At 41.2% G+C, this 21,794-nt stretch overlaps 1 protein-coding gene across 1 annotated transcript; it reads left to right on the top strand.

Annotated features, from left to right (window-relative positions):
• The first annotated feature begins 1,540 nt into the window (after positions 1-1,540).
• LOC133910851 (silicon efflux transporter LSI2-like) lies at positions 1,541-4,338 on the top strand. The gene is made up of 2 exons (XM_062353089.1): positions 1,541-2,930; positions 3,627-4,338. Exons 1-2 carry the CDS (start codon positions 1,772-1,774, stop codon positions 3,899-3,901), a joined length of 1,434 nt encoding a protein of 477 aa, XP_062209073.1. The 5' UTR covers positions 1,541-1,771; the 3' UTR covers positions 3,902-4,338.
• Positions 4,339-21,794: the final 17,456 nt, after the last annotated feature.

Genomic DNA, 21,794 nt, shown 5'->3' with positions numbered 1-21,794 from the left:
TGTGGTAAGCTAGCCTCGCTCTTTCTGTCAAAATGGGATCTATAATTCTATATATATTTATATCGAGATAAGAATCTGACTCTATTGATTGGAGCCTGAAGGAGCAGCTGACACGCGGAAAGGGCGCTGTAAAAGTTTTATCAGTTTTAAATTCGGTGCTGAGTCAGATATGAAATCCGAGACCCAGATGTTATGTTGTGCTTGTAAAGGCAAGGAAAGAGGCTCGCGCGCTAACCATACTTATGATAATAGAATTATTGTCTACGCATGCATGCATCATGGCAACGAGCTCTTGATGCATATATCGATCATGTCACTTCCGCCAAAGAAATGTTCTACGATGAAGGTCCCTACGGCCGGATCGATCGACACATCAGTCTAGTTTATTCTGGTGCAGATGCTGCTGGGCCAATCGCCTACGAGTTTCGGCACTGTCCCTATACGACGACCCTATAGGGCGAAAGGTTGAACCTGTATGAAGCTGATAGTTTGCTAGATAAAGCAATAATATATACATGAGCAACTTGATATGCGTAGTTTAATCACAGTGACGCGTGACCTGAAAGTGGCAGTGCTGCAAGAGTCATTTGTTTAACAACACGAGCTTAACTGCCCCACTGTCTAGCTACGTAAGCATGCCGGCCAGCAGCTGTGATCGATCGAGCTACTACTGATCGACCTCGCGGCTTATCGTTCGTGATTTATCACCGGTACGGTGGATGCTTCTCAATCTCAGGCATTCTGGCGCATGCATGCTGGCTTACAGTGAAGCTACCAGCCGTTGGGCGTACATAGACGACGGTGCTAGCTGTTGCAATCACAGGGCCGGTGCAATTAACTATTTCGACCTGTAGCTTGTACGGCCGGTTACCATGCATGCATCTTGTAGCTTGTACTGGCCTCATGTATATGTTACTTTCTTTATACGCGCAATGTGCTTTTAGGCCAATAATATCCGAGTGTCTGCGTTACCGAGTGATGACGGCATGATCGAGGAGCTTAATTGGCCGGTTTACATTACCCGCAATTGCCATCTCGTATCTATCTATTATATTATTATTTAAATATTAAAAGTATGATCACGTTCGCCCTTAAAATTATAAAATTATCATATTAATCAAAAAATAATATATTTTACTTATTATTATGAACATCTAACAGTCTATATTATAGCAAAGAGTATATATAAAATACGATTAATAAATAGTTAAATTTAAAATTTAAAATTATAAAAAATTAGCAGTTAGTTTAGAAAACAAAATATCTAAATAAAAAATCCAAATAAAATAAAATATATAATAAAAAGAGACTAACTTTTAATCAAAAGTTAATATAGCAAAATATTACAGCTAGATTAGTCGTACTGTTGACGTGACCACGCCTTACTAATTGTGCTAATTTGATTCTTAACTAGGCCTTGCCAAGCCGCGAGAGTACGTATACATGCATGACATCAGCTGATGGAGAGTTTGCTCTCAACGACCGATCGGCTACTATTTATAGCCGCGAGAACGCCTAAGCCGTCCGCAACACTCGATCACTTGCCACTTCGAAGAGAAGCAAGGCAAGCAGTAGTGTTCATGCACCACACCTCAAGTAACTAAGCGATCGAGCACAGGTGTATGTAGCACATGCATCGTTTGATCATTCAATTAGCTCGATCGCTGCTAATTAAGAGCTAGCAGTGTGGTTATATTACGAGGTAGAAGAAAGAATCTAGCACTAACGGTGTGATCCAATTAAGCTGATAGCTAGCTAGAGGCAGGTCGAGATGGCTCTTGCGTCGGTGTCCAAGGTGGTGCTGGGTTCGGTTGCGTTCGGGGTGTTCTGGGTGCTGGCGGTGTTCCCGTCGGTGCCCTTCATGCCCATCGGCCGGACGGCGGGGGCTCTGCTGAGCGCGGTGCTCATGATCATCTTCCACGTGATCAGCCCCGACGACGCCTACGCCTCCGTCGACCTGCCCATCCTGGGCCTTCTCTTCTCCACCATGGTCGTCGGCAGCTACCTCAAGAACGCCGGCATGTTCAAGCACCTGGGCACGCTGCTGGCGTGGCGGAGCCAAGGCGGGCGCGACCTGCTGTGCCGCGTCTGCGTCGTCACCGCGCTCGCCAGCGCGCTCTTCACCAACGACACCTGCTGCGTCGTGCTCACCGAGTTCGTGCTCGAGCTCGCCGCTGAGCGCAACCTCCCCGCCAAGCCCTTCCTTCTCGCGCTCGCCTCCAGCGCAAACATTGGCTCCAGCGCCACGCCCATCGGCAACCCGCAGAACCTCGTCATCGCCTTCAACAGCAAGATCCCCTTCCCCAAGTTCCTCCTCGGCATCCTGCCCGCCATGCTCGCCGGTATGGCCGTCAACATGGTCATGCTACTCTGCATGTACTGGAAGGACCTCGAGAGCACCAGCCCGGACCTCATCTCTGCCGGTAAGGAGATGGAGGCCGTCGAGGAGGGACGGGCGTCGTTGCCGTCCACCCCAGAGCCACCGCTCAAGAGCCCGAAGCTGACAAACGGGGACTACTCGCCGTCCATGATGACGGAGAACATCTCCACCAAGCACCCCTGGTTCATGCAGTGCACGGAGCAGCGCAGGAAGCTCTTCCTCAAGAGCTTTGCCTACATCGTCACCGTCGGCATGGTGGTGGCATACATGGTCGGGCTCAACATGTCGTGGACCGCCATCACCACGGCCATCGCCCTGGTCGTCGTCGACTTCCGCGACGCCGAGCCGTGCCTGAACAAGGTGTCCTACTCGCTGCTTGTCTTCTTCTCGGGCATGTTCATCACGGTGAGTGGGTTCAACAAGACGGGGCTCCCGGGGGCAATCTGGGACTTCATGGCACCCTACTCCAAGGTCAACAGCGTCGGCGGCATCTCCGTCCTCTCCATCATCATCCTCCTCCTCTCCAACCTCGCCTCCAACGTCCCGACCGGTACGTACCTGCGCCACTACGTTTGTCGTACCCTGCCCCTACGTCGACCGGTATATATATATGAGACAATTCAAGTACGTGTGCCACTATCTGGAAAAGGACATATATTCCATGCCAAAAAGAAATGGTAAAGTAATCAAGGCTAGCTCATGATGCATGCTACCGCGAAATGCATGCATTCTTTAATTAGAATCTTAATTACTAACTAAACTAAGAGCTCGCTAGATACGTACTAATTTTCTTTTAGAGTAAATTTCAAAAACCTATAATTATTTTTAACATATATTACAGAAAACTATAACTTATAATGCTTATTTTAAAAAGCTATAATTATTTGAACATGTGTTATAAAAAATCATAACTTTCTCACCGTAGATCCACCTGCCATTCCCTATGTCATGTAATAGGAGTGTTAATTGTAGGTCTACATATTGCCCAGATAATGACAGTTGAGTTTACGGTGAAAAAGTTATAGTTTTATGACAAGTGTCCAAATAGTTGTAGGTTTTTGAAATTAGAATCAAAAGTTATAGTCTTCTGCAACATGCATCAAAATAATAGTAGATTATTAAAATTTAATCGTTTTTTACAAGATCTTCGCTAGTGCATATATGGAGATTATTTCTTTGACTTGTGATGATGTGACCTGTCCTGACGTGACCTTGTCGTCGGTGCGGTGCACGTAACCGTATGCAGTGCTGCTGATGGGCGGAGAGGTGGCCTCCGCGGCGGCGCTGATCTCTCAGGCGGCCGTGACGAAGTCGTGGCTGCTGCTGGCGTGGGTGAGCACGGTGGCAGGCAACCTGTCGCTGCTGGGGTCAGCGGCGAACCTGATCGTGTGCGAGCAAGCGCGCCGCGCGCCGCGCAACGCCTACGAGCTCACCTTCTGGAACCACATCGTCTTCGGCATCCCCTCCACCCTCATCGTCACCGCCATCGGCATCCCCCTCATCGGAAAGATCAACGTCTAGCCGCTTGTCTCGCCGGCGCCGGCCGTCAGCCATCAACGTAATGCCTGACCACCTGGAACATCACATGCATACGCATGTTATTAGCTTGGTGTATACCTACGAGTATAATTGTACGTACAGTGCTTTCGTTAATTCGGTGTGTGGTGTATGGCTTAAAGTATGAATTCACTCAACTCGCTCCAGGACTACTGTTATTGTGGAGGGAGGAAAAAAGGAAGATAGTGTTGTAAGCAGTGCACTGTCTGCTGCTGGAAGAATATATGCATGTGGTCGATAACCAACCTATAAATGTCAATTATCTTTTTTAATTAGCTGCTTGAGAAAAAAAAAACCTCCTTGTCAATTGTCAGGTTCTGTCTCTTAATTGGTTATATTAATTTGCTAGCCATCACTCTATGAGAAAATAAGTGGAGAAGTATTTTGGTTTTCAGTTGTCAGGTTCTGTCTCTTAATTGGTTGTATTAATTTGCTAGCCATCACTCTCTGAGAAAACAAGTGAAGAAGTAATTTGGTTTTCATGTGATAAAGCATTGACAACGGTTAATTTGTCTTCAACTTAGTTAGTATGTGTTTGTGGATGTTTGTTCTTATTCATGACTAACTCGAGTTGACGGTGTTGGGAATTGGCAAATTCTTTACTATTCGTAGAAAAATTACATACACCGGAAGTTCTGGTGTGTTTAGGTGTTCACCGGAAGTTTTGGTGTAGGCAGTGCATACTCGCCGGACTATTTCTTGTAGAGAGCAAATTTTCAGACGAAATTGGAGATCAATACACTGGAAGATCCGATGAGTGTGATGGCTACACCGGAGGATATTACCAGAGCTTTTCTTGCAGAGAAGAAATCTTTCGAAGAAAAATTGGAAATCTTCACACCGGACGTTCCGGTGTATACACCAGAAGTTCCGGTGTGTTGTTTGTGAACTGGTCCGGATGTTCCGGTGAGTGGTGCTTCGGGTTGATAATAGTGCACACACTCGATATTTCGATGTTCAGAAAACTGCTGCGATGTGATCTGAATTGAATTGGATTTCAATTGAAGATTTCGATATTGAGCTAACATAAGATGATTTGGAGATAGTTTAGAGAAACATGTTCGCTTGTCTATGGTGTGTAGGTGATGGATGTAATTTGGTGGTCGATAGCGAGTGATCAAGGCTGGATAATCAAGGAGGCTGGGCGGAGTCAAGGATGATCCTAGCGGTACATGTGGAGGTTAAGCAAAGTATGGAAGATGGATGGAGACGACGTGTTGCTCAAGTCAAGTGAAGAGGATGTTGGTGCAAGTGACAAGGCAGCCTGAGGAATCAGGAGCGGGAGAGACTTTCCGGCAGTCAGGATCATAAGACGGAGTATACAAGTCAACATTGAAGCACTTACTTAAGGTGTAAACAAGACGACGAGTCACGCTTTGAGAAATATGCTAGGGTTTCGCAGTTTGGTCTCAAAACAGCTGGATGTTTGGAGGGTCATATGGTATCATCGCGAAGCTTACGTCGAGGCCAAGCTAAGTCATAAAGAAGCCGTGACCATTCGATGGATGAAGAAAAATTTGGACCAAAATGTCCCTGTGGTAGGTAGGAGGCCATTGGAAGCTAGGGGTATTTTGGAAACAAGAAAATTTAAGGGCTAAGTCATCTCCCTAGGCCTGTAAATAAAGGGGTAGAGCTATAAAGGAGCCTTGAGCCAGCCATTTGAGAGCTCAGTGATAGGTTTTGGAGGAGAGGAGAGGATAGTCTAAGCTTTTGTAATATGTTAAAGCTTTTGCAAGAGAAAATACTTTGTATTTTGTCTAAAATAGGGCTGACCTCTGAGCTTAGTGAAGTTTATTTTTTCGCATGTGTTCTTGTTCATCTCCTTCTAGTCTCTCTCTATCGGTTCAGTTGTTTTGGTTGCTGATTTTACTTTTTCGATGGTAATTTTCGTTTTTGGTCTTGAGCTGAAAATTTTCCACCTTGGCAAGATATTCTTCTTGTTGTTTGAGGTATAAAATTTATATACATATGCATATGTGATGGTTTTGAATTCCCTTGCGTCTAGATCATCAACATGGAGAGTTTCCATTGCCGATGATCTTCTTTGGTCTTATGTCTTTTCAAAGTTGCGAGCTTTTGTGTACAAAGACACATATAATAGTCTTGAATGGAACCAATGGTTCGTATTTCATCTGTGGAGTCATGGTGCATTGATTCTTTCTCTGTTGCGTTGTTTATGCTTCCAGTAGTGCATTTTTGAGGTGCATTGGGTGAACAAGGTGTAGGCTATCTATTTCGCAAGAAATTTATAAGTCGCATATTCACCCTCCTCTAGTCGCTATTCTCGGTCCTATAATTGATATCAGAGCCAGTTTGATCACTTATTGACTTTAACCAGTTTTGTGATCCGTAGGTGACATAGAGAGAAGTGAGAAGATTCTGTTGTTTGATGGTTGTGATTTTTCATACTGGAAGGTGCGCATGGAGGCTTATCTCTTAAGCCAAGAAGTGCAATTTGGGAGGTAGTTGATTCCAATTAGGAGATCCTTGCTGCTCGCACGACTTAGATTCAAATCGAACTGTATGAGGCTAACAACAAGGCCAGCAATATTTTGTTCATAAGCTTGAGTCGAAATAAGTTTGACAGAGTTTAGCACATTTGTACTGCCCGGGAGATCTGGACTACTCTGAGTGTCTTTTATGAAGGCACTAATTAGATTAATGCCAGACGCCAGAGCACATACAATCAAGAATATCAAATATTTGTGCAAGGTCTCGGAGAGTCTTTGGATGTGAAATTTGTTTGTTTTGATGGAATTGTTAGCAATCTTCGATCCAATGATGTTCTGCCCTATTCTGACCATGAGAGAGCGATCAAGCTTCTCTATACTCTGGATCGTAGAATATGGAAAGTGAAGATCTCGAGCATTAAAGAGTCATCAAGTTATGACATGTTAACTTGTGATGAACTCTTCAGCAAGCTCAAGTCCACCGAGATAGCCAAGGCGGCTTGGATTGGTCTCAAAAACTGAAAGTGCCTAGAGGGGGGGGGGGGGGGTGAATAGGCTTTTCTGAAAATTAAAACTAAAACAGCGGATTAAATCTGCCGGATACTCCGGTGAAGGTCGGGTACTCCGGTCTGATCCGGAGTATCCGGTCTAGTCCGGAGTCTCCGGTCTATACAGGAATTCTAGAACAACTACGAATTAAAGCAAGTAGCTAGAATCTAAGGTTGAAGCTAGGTCTACTGAATATCACAGAGCTAAAATAACACTTAACACTAGCAAGATTATCACTAGAGCAATTTGTATGAAGGATCACAAATGTCACACGATAAAACAAATTGCATGAATACGAACACAAGAGATTATCCCGGAGTTCGGCCACCTCACAAAGAAGTGCCTACGTCTCCGTTGAGGAGCTCACAAAGAGCCGGGTCTTTTCCAACCCTATCCTCTTCTAGCGACCACCAAGATCAAACTAGAAATTCTTACTCAATTCGAAGATGCTTACAAACTTCCCGTGGCACTCCACAAGTGTGGGTTCTCTACGGGCGACGCCTTGCCGTCTAGAAGCATGAAGCTTCAAGAGAAATGATCGCAGCGAATGCTCGAGGAAGAACTCAATGCTCAAGTGGCTTAAACCCTGTCCAAACACAAACTCTCTAAATTTTTGCAAACTTTGCACTAGAGGTGGTTGGAGGGTCTTTGAATGCTCTTAAAGTGCTCAAGAGGTCTAAAGTTCACCAGCAACAGCAAGCTCTAAATGACATGGGGTGTGGGAGCATTTATAGCGCTCTCTCAAAAACTAGCCGTTACTGTTTTGTCAGAACTGAACGGAGTATCCGGTGAACACCGGAGTATCCGGCCCTAAATCCAAAAACGACGTCAGAACGTGTTAGAACTAACCGTTACAGTTCTGTTAAATTACCGGAGTCTCCGGTGAACACCGGAGTCTCCGGTCCTGACAGGGCTTCCAAAAAGACTAAGGCCGTGTTTGTTTGAGCTTCTGCTTTTGAGCTTCTCTGAAAAGCAGTGTTTTTGGCTTTTCTGAAAAGCTGCTTTTGGAAATAGGTTGTTGGCTTCTACAATAAATTTTTGGCTTCTCAGCACATAGCTTCTCAGAGAAGCACATCTCAGCGAGCTTCTCAGCTTTAGTTCATTTTCCTCAGAAACAGGCTTCTGGCTTCTCCAGAAGCCACTTCTCCAGAACCTCGTTTGTTCTGGCTTCTGGCTTCTAGCTTCTGCCAGTAGCAGAAGCAGTTTCAGAAGTAGCAAACAAACACAGCCTAAGTCCGGAGACTAGCTGGACCCTCCGGCCTCTCCAGGTACCGGAGTATCCGGTGAACACCGGAGACTCTGGTCTTTTTATCAAAAAGATTAAAAGCTAACCGAGACTCTCTGCCGGAGTCTCTCTCGGAGACTCCGGTTAAAACTTAATCTCTTACCGGAGTGTCCGGTGAACACCGGAGACTCCGATCTTTTTCCAATTAAAATAAAGACCTAACCAAGACTCTCTGGCGGAGTTTCCCTCGGAGAATCCGGTCTGATAACCCATAAATTACCGGAGTATCCGGTGAACACCGGAGACTCCGGTGTTTTTCCAATAAAAATAAACCGGAACCGAGACTCTCTGCCGGAGTCTACCTCGGAGACTCCGGACTAAATACTGAGTACCGGAGTATCCGGTGAACACCGGAATATCCGGACTCAGTGAATTTTTGCAGAACTAACTCGGTGTCCGTGGGTAATTGTGTCTCTCAACAAGTTGGTTCTAAGGGATATTTTGAGCATTGAGACACTAACCAAGCAATCAAATGCAACCCTCTTAATAGAGCGGCTATCCTAGACTCAATTTCAAAAATACAAGAATTTAAATCCTATTGAGCACTCTTCGTTGATTCTCCATTTGTTTCGACGGGCGTCAAACGTCACTTCTCTTTTTAACTAATACTTAAACCTGTTCATAACTTAGATAAACATATTAGTTCCTTAATCATTTTGTCATCAATAAGCCAAAACCCACTTAGGGGGCCTAGATGCACTTTCAAAAACCGCTGTCTCAAAATATGGCGTTGGTTTCTGTATCTAGTGGCGGCAATCAGACTAGAGTTGGTGTTCATTGTGCTAACTCTTTATCTGGTGGTTTTGCACTGTCCTCTTTGGTCTCTATTACAGAGGAGCAGGTGGATATCTTCGATGATAAAGATCTTGCACTGATTGTGAAAAAGTTCACCCACTTCTACAACAACCGTCGAGATCATTGGAGGGGTAGTTCTCGTGCCTGCTTTGAGTGTGGTGACACACCCACTTCAAGACGGATTGCCTCATGCTCAAAAAGAAGGAAGACCATGACCACGACTATGACAAGCACAAGAAGAAGAACAAGAGCTATTCTTTAAGAAGAATTGTGATAAGATGGCCAAGAAGGCGGCTAATGCGGCTTCTTGGCATTCGTGTCAGCTCTCAGCGACATTGACACCTTATCTAGCTCGGAGGATGAACCGTGCATGAAGAATAAGGGCAAGAACAGGGATTTCACCGGCCTCTGCTTCATGGTGGACGACAATGACAACAACCCTGAGCTTGATCCCTCTGAGGTATTACCTTCCTAAGACTAGCTTTCCATCTAAGTTGATACCTTGAATTATACTCTAGTTAGCCAGGATAGGTTAATCAAGAAATCTATGCATGAGTTGAAGGAGCTTAGGCCTAAGTTTGAGTTAGTTTCTTCTGAACTTGCATTGCTTAAGTCTAGGCGTGATGATTAGGAATGTGAGAGCTGTTTGGTGGTTATGACAGAACTTGTCAAGCTTCAGGCTTTGCATACTCAAGTTGCCAGCACGGTTCACAAATGCATCAGTAACCACCCAAAAATTGCGGTTACCGACCTTCTCGGTCCGGTCCGATTTCAGAAACCGAACGGTAACCGAAATTTGAATTTAAAAAATTTGAAAAAATAAAAAAATAATAAAAAATTCAAACAAAATCTTAAAAAAAACTAGACACAATTCTAAGACCTTCTGTGATTTTTTTTTTTCAAAAATAATGTCGTTTGCATCATATTCTTTAGGGAGGAAGTTTGAAAAAAATTGAAACGTGCGGCTCAGTTATTAACTCATGTTAAGGAAAAGTGTAACATGCAAAAACATATTTGTTTTTTTGTGTAAAACGTATTTTAAGAGAATCTTTAAAATTAATTTCACTTTATTTAGAGTTTAATTAAATTCTCTATAATTTTTATAAAGTTCACAAGCATAAAGTGAATATGTTAAGAAACAGCACTGTAATTAATTTTTTTTCATGTCTACTATTATTTTTCCTACGTAAATCATAGTATAAATAAGCTAATAAAAGTGGTTTTACTAATTTTTGAGGTGTGATGGGTTAGTTATGAATTAATCTAGTCGCAACACATTTACACAATCATGCATGTTACAATAACTAATTCATGAGTTCATGTATTTTTAAAAGATATAGGATCATGTAAGAAGACTAACAAAATTAGTTTCATGATTTTTGGATTAGCAAAGAGTAAACTATGCATTTAACTTGGTTTAACAAATACAATTTGTCACAGAAAATTTTGAACTTTTTTATGAGTATAAATACTTTTATCATGTAGATCATGTCACAAGTAAACCAACAAAATTTGTTTCACTTGATTTGAAGCTCAGATGAATTAGTTATTGATTTTAGAAGATTGAGATAATTTTTGGGTTTTTTTGTTGAACTTCACTGAAAATCGAGAAAACCGCTCGATAAATCGTGAAAACCGAGCGGTTACCAAGAAAACCGAGCGGTTACCGACAATGCGGAAAATTTAAGAAAACCGCTCGATAAATCACAAAAACCGCTTGGTAACCGGTCGGTTTGGACCGGTTACCGAACGGCTAAAATCGTTTTTTTTCCAAATTTCAAATTTTGCCAAATGAATTTTCTCCAATTTTTTTTTTTGAATTTTTGACTGTTAACCGCGATTATCGCGAATTTTTGGTTACCACCGGAGCTCGGTAACCGAGCTCCGGTCGGTAACTTTAACCCTTGTTGCCAGTCAGTTTGAGACTGCTGAGAAGAAGCTCTTCAAGGAGTCGAGATCCACTCTCTTAGGCACCTGCATGAATTGCCCTTTACTTGCAAAGGATGTTGAATTGAAAGCAATGTGCATCAAGGAGTTAGAATCTAGATTGGGGAGTGTTAGGAGTTCTAAGGATGTGTAACCAAATTTTTCCACCTGCGTCATCTTTAAGGACAAACTCAGCTGAGTTAGAGGGCAAGTTGAGAACCTTTTAGCCGAGAATGAGTATCTCCTTTCTCTAGTGGAGAGATGCTCAGAAGATAAGGACAAAATGAATTTGATCTTGGCCAAGATCAAGATGTGTGCCGATAAGGTAGGTTTGGCTCTTAGTTTGGGTTTTGAGAGGGTAACTTATAATGGAGATAGTAAGACTATTTTCACCACACCTACTACCCTAAAAGCTGAGAAGTGTAAAATCAATACCACACCACAACTCATCAATAAACCCATTCCTCAACCCACAAAGAAAAAGCCAGCACCACAACCTAAGAGAGCTCCACAACCTAAGATGAGAGGCCCTGTGAGAGATCCTAGAGTGACCGGTTGTCGATTTCTCCAGAGACGCTATCACTGCACCTATTTCTAGAGAGAGAGTTAATTGGTTGGGTTTTGCTTCCGCCGTAGGAGGGATGAGCGGCATAAGTGGGAGTGGAGCTCTCAAAACATGTGACGCCCTTCTGTTGGTGTATATGAGCCTTTTCTTCGCTCTCACCCACGAGTCTTTGACGCTCCTCAATTTCCTCCTAAAGGTATTGCCTGGCGTGAATTTTACCATGACTCATATGGTTTTGGTCCATGTATAAGAGGCTTTGAGTCCCAGCACTTTGGTAGACCACACTTTTCTCGTCGTGGTTTTCGCCCCCAGCATGCTAGTATTGATCTGCATACATCTGCTCTTACCTCTGCTCCTCAAGTGTTTCAGTGTTAGATTCTCATGAAGTTTCTTACTCACCGCAGCACTGAGCACTCGAGCTTTTCTTATTTGATGTAGGTGGCAGGTCGAGGCCTGGAGAATAAGTGGCTCATTGACTATGATTGTTCGTGCCGTATGATCGGAGATGCATTATGGTTCTTCAGCCTCACCCCAATGAAGCGGAACGAGTACATCACAATCAAGGATGATCGAAAAGAAAGAGTGAAGGCCAAAGGTATGGTAAAAGTGAATGGGAGTTTTACTCTCAATGATGTGGTCTTGGTGGAGCTTCTAGGATACAATCTTCTCTCTGTATCTTAGTTACTAGATGAGGACTTGGAAGTGCATTTCAAACGCGATACTTCTCGAGTTCTTTATTCTTCTGGTGCTTTGATTTGCAAGATTTTCAGAGTTGGGATGGTTTTTGGAGTTGATTTTTCTGAGTCTCTCGGTTCTTCTCGGTGTTTACTTGCTCAACCTTATTCTGAGCTTTGGATGTGGCATAAGAGATTAGGGCACATGAGCTTTGATTTGCTTACTCGTTTGAGTGCCCTAGGCTTGATCTGAGGATTACCCAAGCTCAAGTTTGAGAAAGATGTCTATGGCAAGAAACCCTAAGGCTTTGAGCACCCCAAATACCCTCATAGAGTATACAAGCTTTAGAAAACTTTGTATGTGCTTAAGTAGAAACCTAGAGCTTGGTATGATAGACTTAGATCTTTCTTGCTAGGGCATGGGTATGTGATGGGGTTTGCTGATAAAACTTTGTTCACTCTCAGGCATGTCAACGACTTTCTACTTGTTTAGATTTATGTGGATGATATCATCTTTGGTGGCTCTTTTCATGCTCTTGTGGTCAAGTTTGCAGAAACTATGAGTAGGTAGTTCGAGATATCAATGATGGATGAGCTCAACTTCTTCCTTGGACTACAAATTAAGCAATGCAAGTAAGGTATTTTCGTCCACCAGATGAAGTACACCAAGGATTTACTAAAGAAGTTCGATATGAGCGACGCGAAGCCCCTGGTGACACCGATGGCTACCTCGACCGTGCTTGATCTGGATGAAGATGGCGAGGAGGTGGACTAGAGAGAGAGAGAGAGTATAGAAGCATGATTGGATCCCTCCTGTACTTGATGGTGATGAGACCCGACATCTACTTCGCTGTCTGCCTATGTGCTCGCTTTCAGGCTTTATTGAGAACGTCTCACTGTCAAGTGGTGAAACACATTCTAAGGTATCTCAAACACACCCTCGAGTATGGCCTTTGGTTTTTGCATCATTTTCACTTTCTCTTCGTGGATTTTCGGATGCAGACTTTGCTGGTTTTAGAATTGATATGAAGAGTATCTCTGGTACTTGTCATTTCTTGGGTACCTCTCTTGTTTGTTGGTCTTCTCGCAAATAATCTAGCGTTGCACAGTCTACTGCTGAAGCTGAATATGTAGCTGCTGCTAGCTGTTGTTCACAGATTTTGTAGATAGTTGCTACTTTGAGAGATTTTGGGTTGGATTTCAGGAGTATGCCACTTTTGTGTGACAACACCAATGCTATAAGTCTTGCCAATAACCCAATACAACACTCCAAAATCAAATACATACATGTGAGATTTCACTTTCTGATAGACTATAATGAGAAGGGAGATATTGAGTTGAGCTATATAGATACCCGACACCAACTAGGTAACATATTCACCAAGCCTCTAGATGCTACGAGATTTACCTGTTTGAGGAGAGAGCTTGGAGTGTGCTATCCCTATGACATTGTATGATGGGGAGTTATCCTATGTACATACGCTATATTACTTTTGTTGCATTTGCATTGCATCTCATCATATAAGATAATCATAGTAGTTGAGCTTTGACTTGTATGTCTTTGACATTTTTCTTGTGCTAGTCTCAAATTTGAACTAAGTTGAGTAGTTGTGTGGAGCAAGCGTTAAATCTTAGGTTTTTCTTGATGCTTTGACATGAAACATTTCAAGCAAGCATGCTTTCCTAAAGATGAAAATTGGTAATTTTATGAATCCTGTAGACTACAAAATACTACATTCTTGATCAACATGTTCCTAATTGCTTAAGCTTAGTCAATGCTTGTGTTAAAGCTAGTTTGATGAATATCTTATTCTAGGCCTCTTGGTTCATGATAGTGGATTAGGGAATATTGCACTATATTTTCTGTCTTTGTCAAATATTTAGCTCATGATAGAACCTTAGGGGAACATGTGTTTTTTGTGTCGCAAAGACACTACTTGACTTGATCTTGTAAAAATCTTTATTAATTTGTGCAATTTAAATAATCATGAAAAATCAAGTCTCTTGTGCTTAAATGTGATCCAATACAGTTATCTTGAAGCCTCAAGGTGTTTGCCATACCCAGTCGCGTGACACTTTGCTTGGATAAAAGACAACTTGAGGATTAAAATTAAAATAAAAAGGAAATATGCCTAATTGCTTAATCTTTTAATCACTTGATCAAACTAAGTCTTGGTTTCATATGTGAGCATTTGCAAAGCATTCTACCATGAACTCTTTTATGCCTAGGTTGAGATTGAAGTTAGCTAGTTCTTCATGCTTGTTTTGTCTCGGCTCGAGTGGATACTTATGCGGTGATCACTTTTATCATGTTTCATCTATGCGAACCTAAATGAGCCATTAATTCTTTGGTTTAGCTTGTGTAGCTTCATGTTCTTGTGACACTATCTCTTTTGAGCCTTTGTGCAATTATGAGCTCCGCTTTCAACTCTCTAAAGCCCTTTGATGTCTTTAGCTCTTGCAAATGCTATATGGTATACTTGTGAAAGCTCATTAGGATTGCATATTCACGTCTTGTATAATATTTTTGGTCTTGATGTTTGCATTGCCAAAGGGGGAGAAATCAAATTTGCTCCAAAACTTAAAGAAGCGTAATGAAAAATGTGCATTCATCAAGGGGGAGAATTTCTTGTTAGCTATTTTGAGATTTTTGGCTCGTCTTAACCTCTCTTTAGCCTCTTGCAACTCTCCTTATGCCAAGTGATTTTTTGGTGCTCTTTCTTGAGTTTTTGGACGCTTGGATGTGCTTCACTTCTTTTATCCCAAATCTTTATGTTTTGAGAGTTGTCAATGCACTCATCAAGGGGCAGATTGAGAAATCAAGTAGAGAAGTGCCTTGGTTTTCATGTGATGAGGTATTGACATCAATTGATTTGTCTTGAACTTCGTTAGCATGTGTTTGTGGATGCTTGTTCTTGTTCATAACTAACTCGAGTTGGCGGTGTTGGGAATTAGCAAATTCTTCTCTATTCGTAGAAAAATTACACACACTTTCGGTGTGTTTCGGTGTTCACTGGAAGTTCTGGTGTGGGCCGTGCATACTAGCCAGACTATCTCTTGCGGAGAACAATTTTTCGAGCAAAATTAGAGATCAATGCACCAGAAGGTCCAGTGAATGTGATGGCTACACCAGAGGGTATTGCTGGAGCTTTTATTGCAGATAAGAAATCTTCCGAAGAAAAATTGGAAATCTTCACACTGGACGTTCCGATATATACATCAAAAATTCTGGTGTATTGTCTGTGAACTGGACCGGATGTTCTGGTGAGTGGTGCTTTGGGTTGAGAACAATGCACACATCGGATGTTCCGGTGTTTGGACCGAAATATCCGGTATTCAAAAAACTGCTGCGATGTGCTCTGAATTGAATTGGATTTCAATTGAAGATTTTGATATTGAGATAACATAAGATGATTTTGAGATGGTCTGGAGAAACATGTTTGCTTGTCTTATGGTGTGTAGGTGACATATGCAACTTAACGATCGATGACGGGTGATCAAGGACAAGCGGGGTGCTTTGTGCCGGATGATCAAGGATGCCAGGTGAAGTCAAGGGTGAACCTAACAGTACACGTGGAGGTCAAGCAATGCATGGAAGATGGATGGAGATGGTGTGTTGACCAAGTTAAGCGAAGGGGATGCCGATTTAAGTGACAAGGTGGCCTGAGGGATCGGGAGCGGGAGTGACTTGCTGACGGCCAAGATCACAAGATGGAGTACATACGTCAACATCGGAGTGCTTACTTAAGGTGTAAGCAAGATGGCGAGTCACGCTTTGAGAAGTGTGCTAGGGTTTCACGGTTTGACCTCAAAACCGTGGGATGTCTGGAGGGTCACGTGGCATCATCGCAAAGCTTGCGTCGAGGCGAAGATAAGTCGTGAAGAAGCTGTGACCATTTGATGGATGGAGAAAAATTTAGACTAAAATACCCCGGTGGTAGGTAGAAGACCATTGGAAGCTAGGTGTATTTTAGAAACAAGGAAATTTAAGGGCTACAACACATTCCTGGGCCTACAAATAGAGGCGTAGAGCTATAGGGGAGCCTTGAGTCAGCCATTTCAGAGGGTAGTGATAGATTTTGGAGGAGATGAGAGGATATACTTAGCCTTTATAATAGGTTAGAACTTTTGTCAGAGAAAATACATTGTATTCTGCCTAAAATAAGGCTGACCTTTGAGATTAATGATGTTTATTTTCTCGTAAGTATTCTTGTTCATCTTCTTCTAGTCTCTCTCTATTGGTTCAGTTGTTTTGGTTGCCGGTTTTACTAGTCTCTCTATTGGTTCAATTGTTTTGGTTGCCGGTTTTACTTTTTCGATGGTAAGAAATTTATAAGGAACATTTATTTTCTAAGGAAACTTAAGGGCTACAACACATTCCTAGGCCTATAAATAGAGGCGTAGAGCTATAGGGGAGCCTTGAGCTAGCCATTTCAGAGCCCAGTGATAGGTTTTGGAGGAGAGGAGAGGGTATATTTAGCCTTTATAATAGGTTAGAGATTTTGTGAGAGAAAATACTTTGTATTCTGTCTAAAATAAGGTTGACCTCTGAGCGTAATAAAGTTTATTTTTTCGTAAGTATTCTTGTTCATCTCCTTCTAGTCTCTCTATTGGTTCAGCTGTTTTGGTTGCCGGTTTTACTTTTTCGATGGTAATTTTCGTTTTCGGTCTTGAGCTGAAATTTTTTCACCTTGGTAAGGTATTCTTGTTGCTAGAGACATAAAATTCACATACATACATACATACATACATACATACATACATACATACATACATACATACATACATATACACATACACATACACATACACATACACATACACATACACATACACATACATATACATATACATATACATATACATATATATGATGGGTCTTGAATTCTCTTACCTCTAGATCATCAACGTGGAGAGTTTCCATTGCTCGGTGATCTTCTTTGGTCTTGTTTATTTTCAAAGTTGCGAGCTTTTGTGCCTAAAAACACATAAAATGTTCTTGAATGGAACCAATGGTTCATATTTCATCCGTGGAATCATGATGCACTGAATCTTTCTCTCTTGCGTTGTTTATGCTTCTAATAGTGCATTTTTAAGGTGTATTGGGTGAACAAGGTGTAGAATATTTATTTCTTAAGAAATTTATAAGGCACATGTCATTACTGCACATGCAAGGTACTGGTTTTGCAAGTAATAGTATTTGTGTATTCTGTTTGCTAGCCTCTGTTCTTAAGATGAACGTCTGAACTTTTTAAATAAAAAGTTGACCAGAATATATAATGGCAAGTGTATTGTTATGTATATGTATGGACGGTTAGAAATATCTTGTCATATGTACCTATATGTTTTTCACCTGTAATTATTTCAGAAGTCATATATTTTTTTCACAACAGGACATTCCAAAATAAAAGGTGTACAACCCATAAGAAAATATCCCATGAGCATATGCTTACTGGCGTTACTATAAGGAAAAAGGTAAAAAAAAGCGACGTTTAATTAACAACCTTTATTGATAGAAAACTCCTAACCAATCCAAAGTTACTTTCTCCTATATATCTTGATATCTTCCTAACTAACCCTCTTCTATAATTCATAGGGTGATGCAAACATTGCTACTTTCTTCTCCAATGGCCATCCGACAACACATTTGTAAATTCGAGCTATACTTTTCAAGGATGATGCATGGAACCTTGCTATTCTTTCTCTACACAATGCAACATTGCTATTGAAATGGACTTCCTGCATCCGACAACACATTTCTCCAATGCATAAATACTTGCACAATACTTTTGAACTCCCATTACATTTTTAAGGATGATGCATGCCATGCTACACCAGCGGCCTTCTGCATCTGACAACACATTTTGCGAATACATAGATAATTGCATAATAATAAAACTTGTAAGGATGACGCTGGGAACTCACCGGCCAATGCCATCATGAGACATGCTAACGGCACCACCATAAAACTACCGAGGCAGGCACCAATCGATGCATATGCATAGCAAGCATCGAAGAGTCTCCAGCAGCCACCTCGGTCATGCATTACCTACACGATTGTCACTGTAAACACTAAATTAACTCATACTCTACCAAGATAACATATCTATTCCGTGGTAAGGGGTCGAGGGAAGTGGTGTGGTGGGCCCCCTCACTTGTTTTTTTTTTTGAAAGAAGACAGTCTGGTGTCCTTTATACTTACCTCAAACAACGAGTGAAGTCAGCTAGAACCCGACAGTCGAAGGCGTCTAAAAAAACTGGCAGCGTTTGAAAGTTGATAATAGGGACAAATACAAAAACCCATTGGAAAGTCATTTGGATTTTAACTTTTTCTTCAGAAGTTGTTTTTTTTTAAAAAAACCTATCAAAAATTTGGCTTTGTTGAAAAACACCTTAAAAATTCAAAATAATTTAAATAAAATCACAAAAAATTCTAAAAAAAACTAGAGACAATTCTAAGATCTTTTTTGAAATTGTTTTTCAAAAATAATATCCTTTACATCATATTTCATGGAGAGGAACTTTGAAAAAAAAGAAAAATGTGCAACCCATTTATTAATTCGAGTTAAATGCATAGTTAATTACTTACTAATCCAAAAATCATGAAACAAATTTTTTTAGTCTTCTTACATGATCGTATATCTTCTAAAAATACATGAAATTTTGAAATAGTTATTGTAACGTGCAGGATTGAGTAAATGTGTTGCATATAGATTAATTCATAATTAATCCATAACACCTAAAAATTAGTGAAACCACTTTTATTAGTTTAATTAAACAATGATTTGTGTAGGAAAAATAACGGTAGACATGAAAAAGTTAAAATAACATGAGTTAATAAATGAGCTGCACATTTTTGAAATATGATGCAAAATATATTATTTTTGAAAACAAATTTCATAGAAGGTCTTAGAATTATCTCTAGTTTTTTTTAGAACTTTTTGTGATTTTTTATTTTTTTTTTGATTTTTTTGGAGGGTTTAACGAAGCCAAATTTTTAGTGGTTTTTTTTTTCAACAAAACAATTTTTGGAGGGGAAAGTTAAAATCCAAATGACTTTTGAGGGGTTTTACATTTTTCCGTTGATAATATCCATAGAGGGCTTGAAAATTGTGTCAAAATTCTAATAATGGACTCAATTACCTGAGTAACAATTCCGAGGTCAATGAAACATTATCTTTTTAAAGGATGGGATATCATACTATTTTCAGGCATTTTACAGGAGATCACTAGTAGCTCGTAATGAATATTTCCGTACTATCTAAATAAGAAGATTGCATAGATTTAAGCCAACTATAACATGCTGATCCGTCACACTTTCACCCATCCAATTATGAAAGTTGACTTTTCATCCTTGAACTTCCATTACCATGCAGCGTTGACGATAACTCTTTTCAGCTCAGTGTGGTAGAGGAAAAGAGGGAAAATCTGAAAGGACCATAAATATGTAACATTTATATTAAGAAATAGAATGGCAACTAGAAAAAAAAAATGAAATGGAAACAGAAAATAGAAAAAAATATGAGTAGATAATGGAAGCTGAAAAAAATGGAAATTCATGGAAAACAGAAAGTGAAATGTTAAAACTTGGGAGAAATGGCCTTATTCCATTCATACACTAAGATCACTCTAGGTAATGGCAAGAAGACACCGTTCTAGTGCTGATAGTGGGCAACGGACAGTGATAGTCGAGGACTATCATTGATGGCTCGGTGGATCGACAGTGAAGGGGGTTATCTCTGCCGGGTGAACGATTTGGCTCACAGTGATACCTAAGGTATTACTGTCGGCTGAAGTCTTCGACCGGCAATGTATTCCCTCTCCTCCCTCCTCGGTCCTCCCTCTCTTTGTCCTTTGTGTACTCAGTCTCTCTCCTCGATCTCTCCGTCTCTCTCTCAATACATGCATACAATAATACATATATTTATTATAAATCAATAATAAAAGCACATTCACTAATATATAGTAATGAACAGATATTACAAGTCAGACATCGACAAACACACATATATACATAATAGTTCTCACAGATCACCCCCTGAAAAGTCAGTCAAGTTGGGCCGGTCTAGTATTCCTCTACCTCTTCCATGATGAGGATCGTGTCTCCGCACTAATGACTGATGGCGTGCGTATGTTCGAGGACGCCAGGGGGCCGATGGTGATGGAGCGGAGGATCTGGCCATACTTGATCGACCGCAGCGTCGCCTATGCTCCAGGCTCACTAGCGTGTCAAAGACATCGAAGTCTGACTGTAGCGTCGCCTGAACGCCTCTACAGTTTGAGCCTTCGGCCTCCTCCGCAACACACTAACAGGCCACCCTCTCGTCCTCCTCCTTGAGGGCATGCTTACGGGATGCTGCTTCTTGCTCCTCCGCAGTGCACATGTGACGGGCTAGCCTCTCATCCTCCTCCTCTTGGGCACGCTTATGGGACACTACTTCTTACTCCTCCTTTGCATCATCGTTGGAAGGCCATTCTGTTGAAGAGTCATCCGATGATTCCAACTTTGTATCATACATAGTAATTTATATCATTCATTAGTAAATAGAAATTAATGTCATTCATTAATATTGTGTCAATTAGCAAAATATAATACGTTGTTAAGCCCCTTGATAGCCTTCCTCCTTATCGCATACTCTCTACTTGAAGGTACGGTGCCATCTGAAGGTCTCTCATGCTTGGACAGCACGATCGGTTCATGAAACTCACTATTTAGGTTGATAACATGTTTTAAGAAGAACCCGACCATCTACTCTTGAAGGGTATGTATTTTTGCAGGTTATAACACACTTATGCGTAGTTCGGAGCGATGCGTTTGAAGAATAGAAAGAATTAGTTCTTGAACACGTTTAGAAATTGAAAAGAAGGCATCAATATATTATTTCATACCTCAAGATCATTGAACCTAACAACATCTTCGTCCGGACTGAATGATGTGTATGAAAGTAAGAACATAAACACGTAGAGATTGTTGCCTGGTGGCTGCCTCATACACTTCAAGAGGAAAGGATTCGTCAGTGGAATAAATTGAACCTTTTTATTCAGTAGGAAATGCAAGACATGAATATGGATTGTATATTGAAAAGTTGGTTTTTACATCGTACTGCTTCCTAAATAGAAAGTGGATAACACTATTTTTGCAGCATCTTATGTACGCCCTATACGTGAATATGAATACCAATTAAACTTAGATGCAATCACTGAGAAGATTAAATGATCGAGTTAACCTATTTAACATGTCGATGTGGTGTTGGTAAGTCATCTTATCTCTCTTTTGCGAGTCCAAGACAATGATCTTGCTCAAGTGATGAGCCTATGGCTCCTTCAGATACTATCAATACTATTAATATTCCTCAAATCATACAAGATCCAATTACAAGAGCATGTGCATGAAAATTAGACCACCAGGTGACCTCGTTTCTTGTTGTTTATACTTCCTTGGATGGATTACTACTAAACTTTTGTGATATTTTATTGCTTGAGAACGTGGGAGAAGCATCACGATCTTACCCGGACATCACCCTTCGAAGGCCAAGTATACTCGGACTTGAGGTTGAGCACTAGTCATGGTCGTGGTCAAAGTCGTGGTCGTGGTCATGGTCGTGGTCGAGTC

Source organism: Phragmites australis, chromosome 3, assembly GCF_958298935.1.
Source record: "Phragmites australis chromosome 3, lpPhrAust1.1, whole genome shotgun sequence".
Taxonomy (NCBI): Eukaryota; Viridiplantae; Streptophyta; class Magnoliopsida; order Poales; family Poaceae; genus Phragmites; species Phragmites australis.
Note: the sequence above shows the minus strand (reverse complement) of the source record. Positions and strands in the feature narration are given on the sequence as shown.

Excerpts from the sequence above, each read along its gene's own strand:
- LOC133910851 (XM_062353089.1), top strand. The coding sequence starts at position 1,772 with ATGGCTCTTGCGTCGGTGTCCAAGGTGGTGCTGGGTTCGGTTGCGTTC. Across the intron at positions 2,931-3,626 it reads CGCCTCCAACGTCCCGACCG|TGCTGCTGATGGGCGGAGAG; the intron begins GTACGTACCTGC and ends AACCGTATGCAG.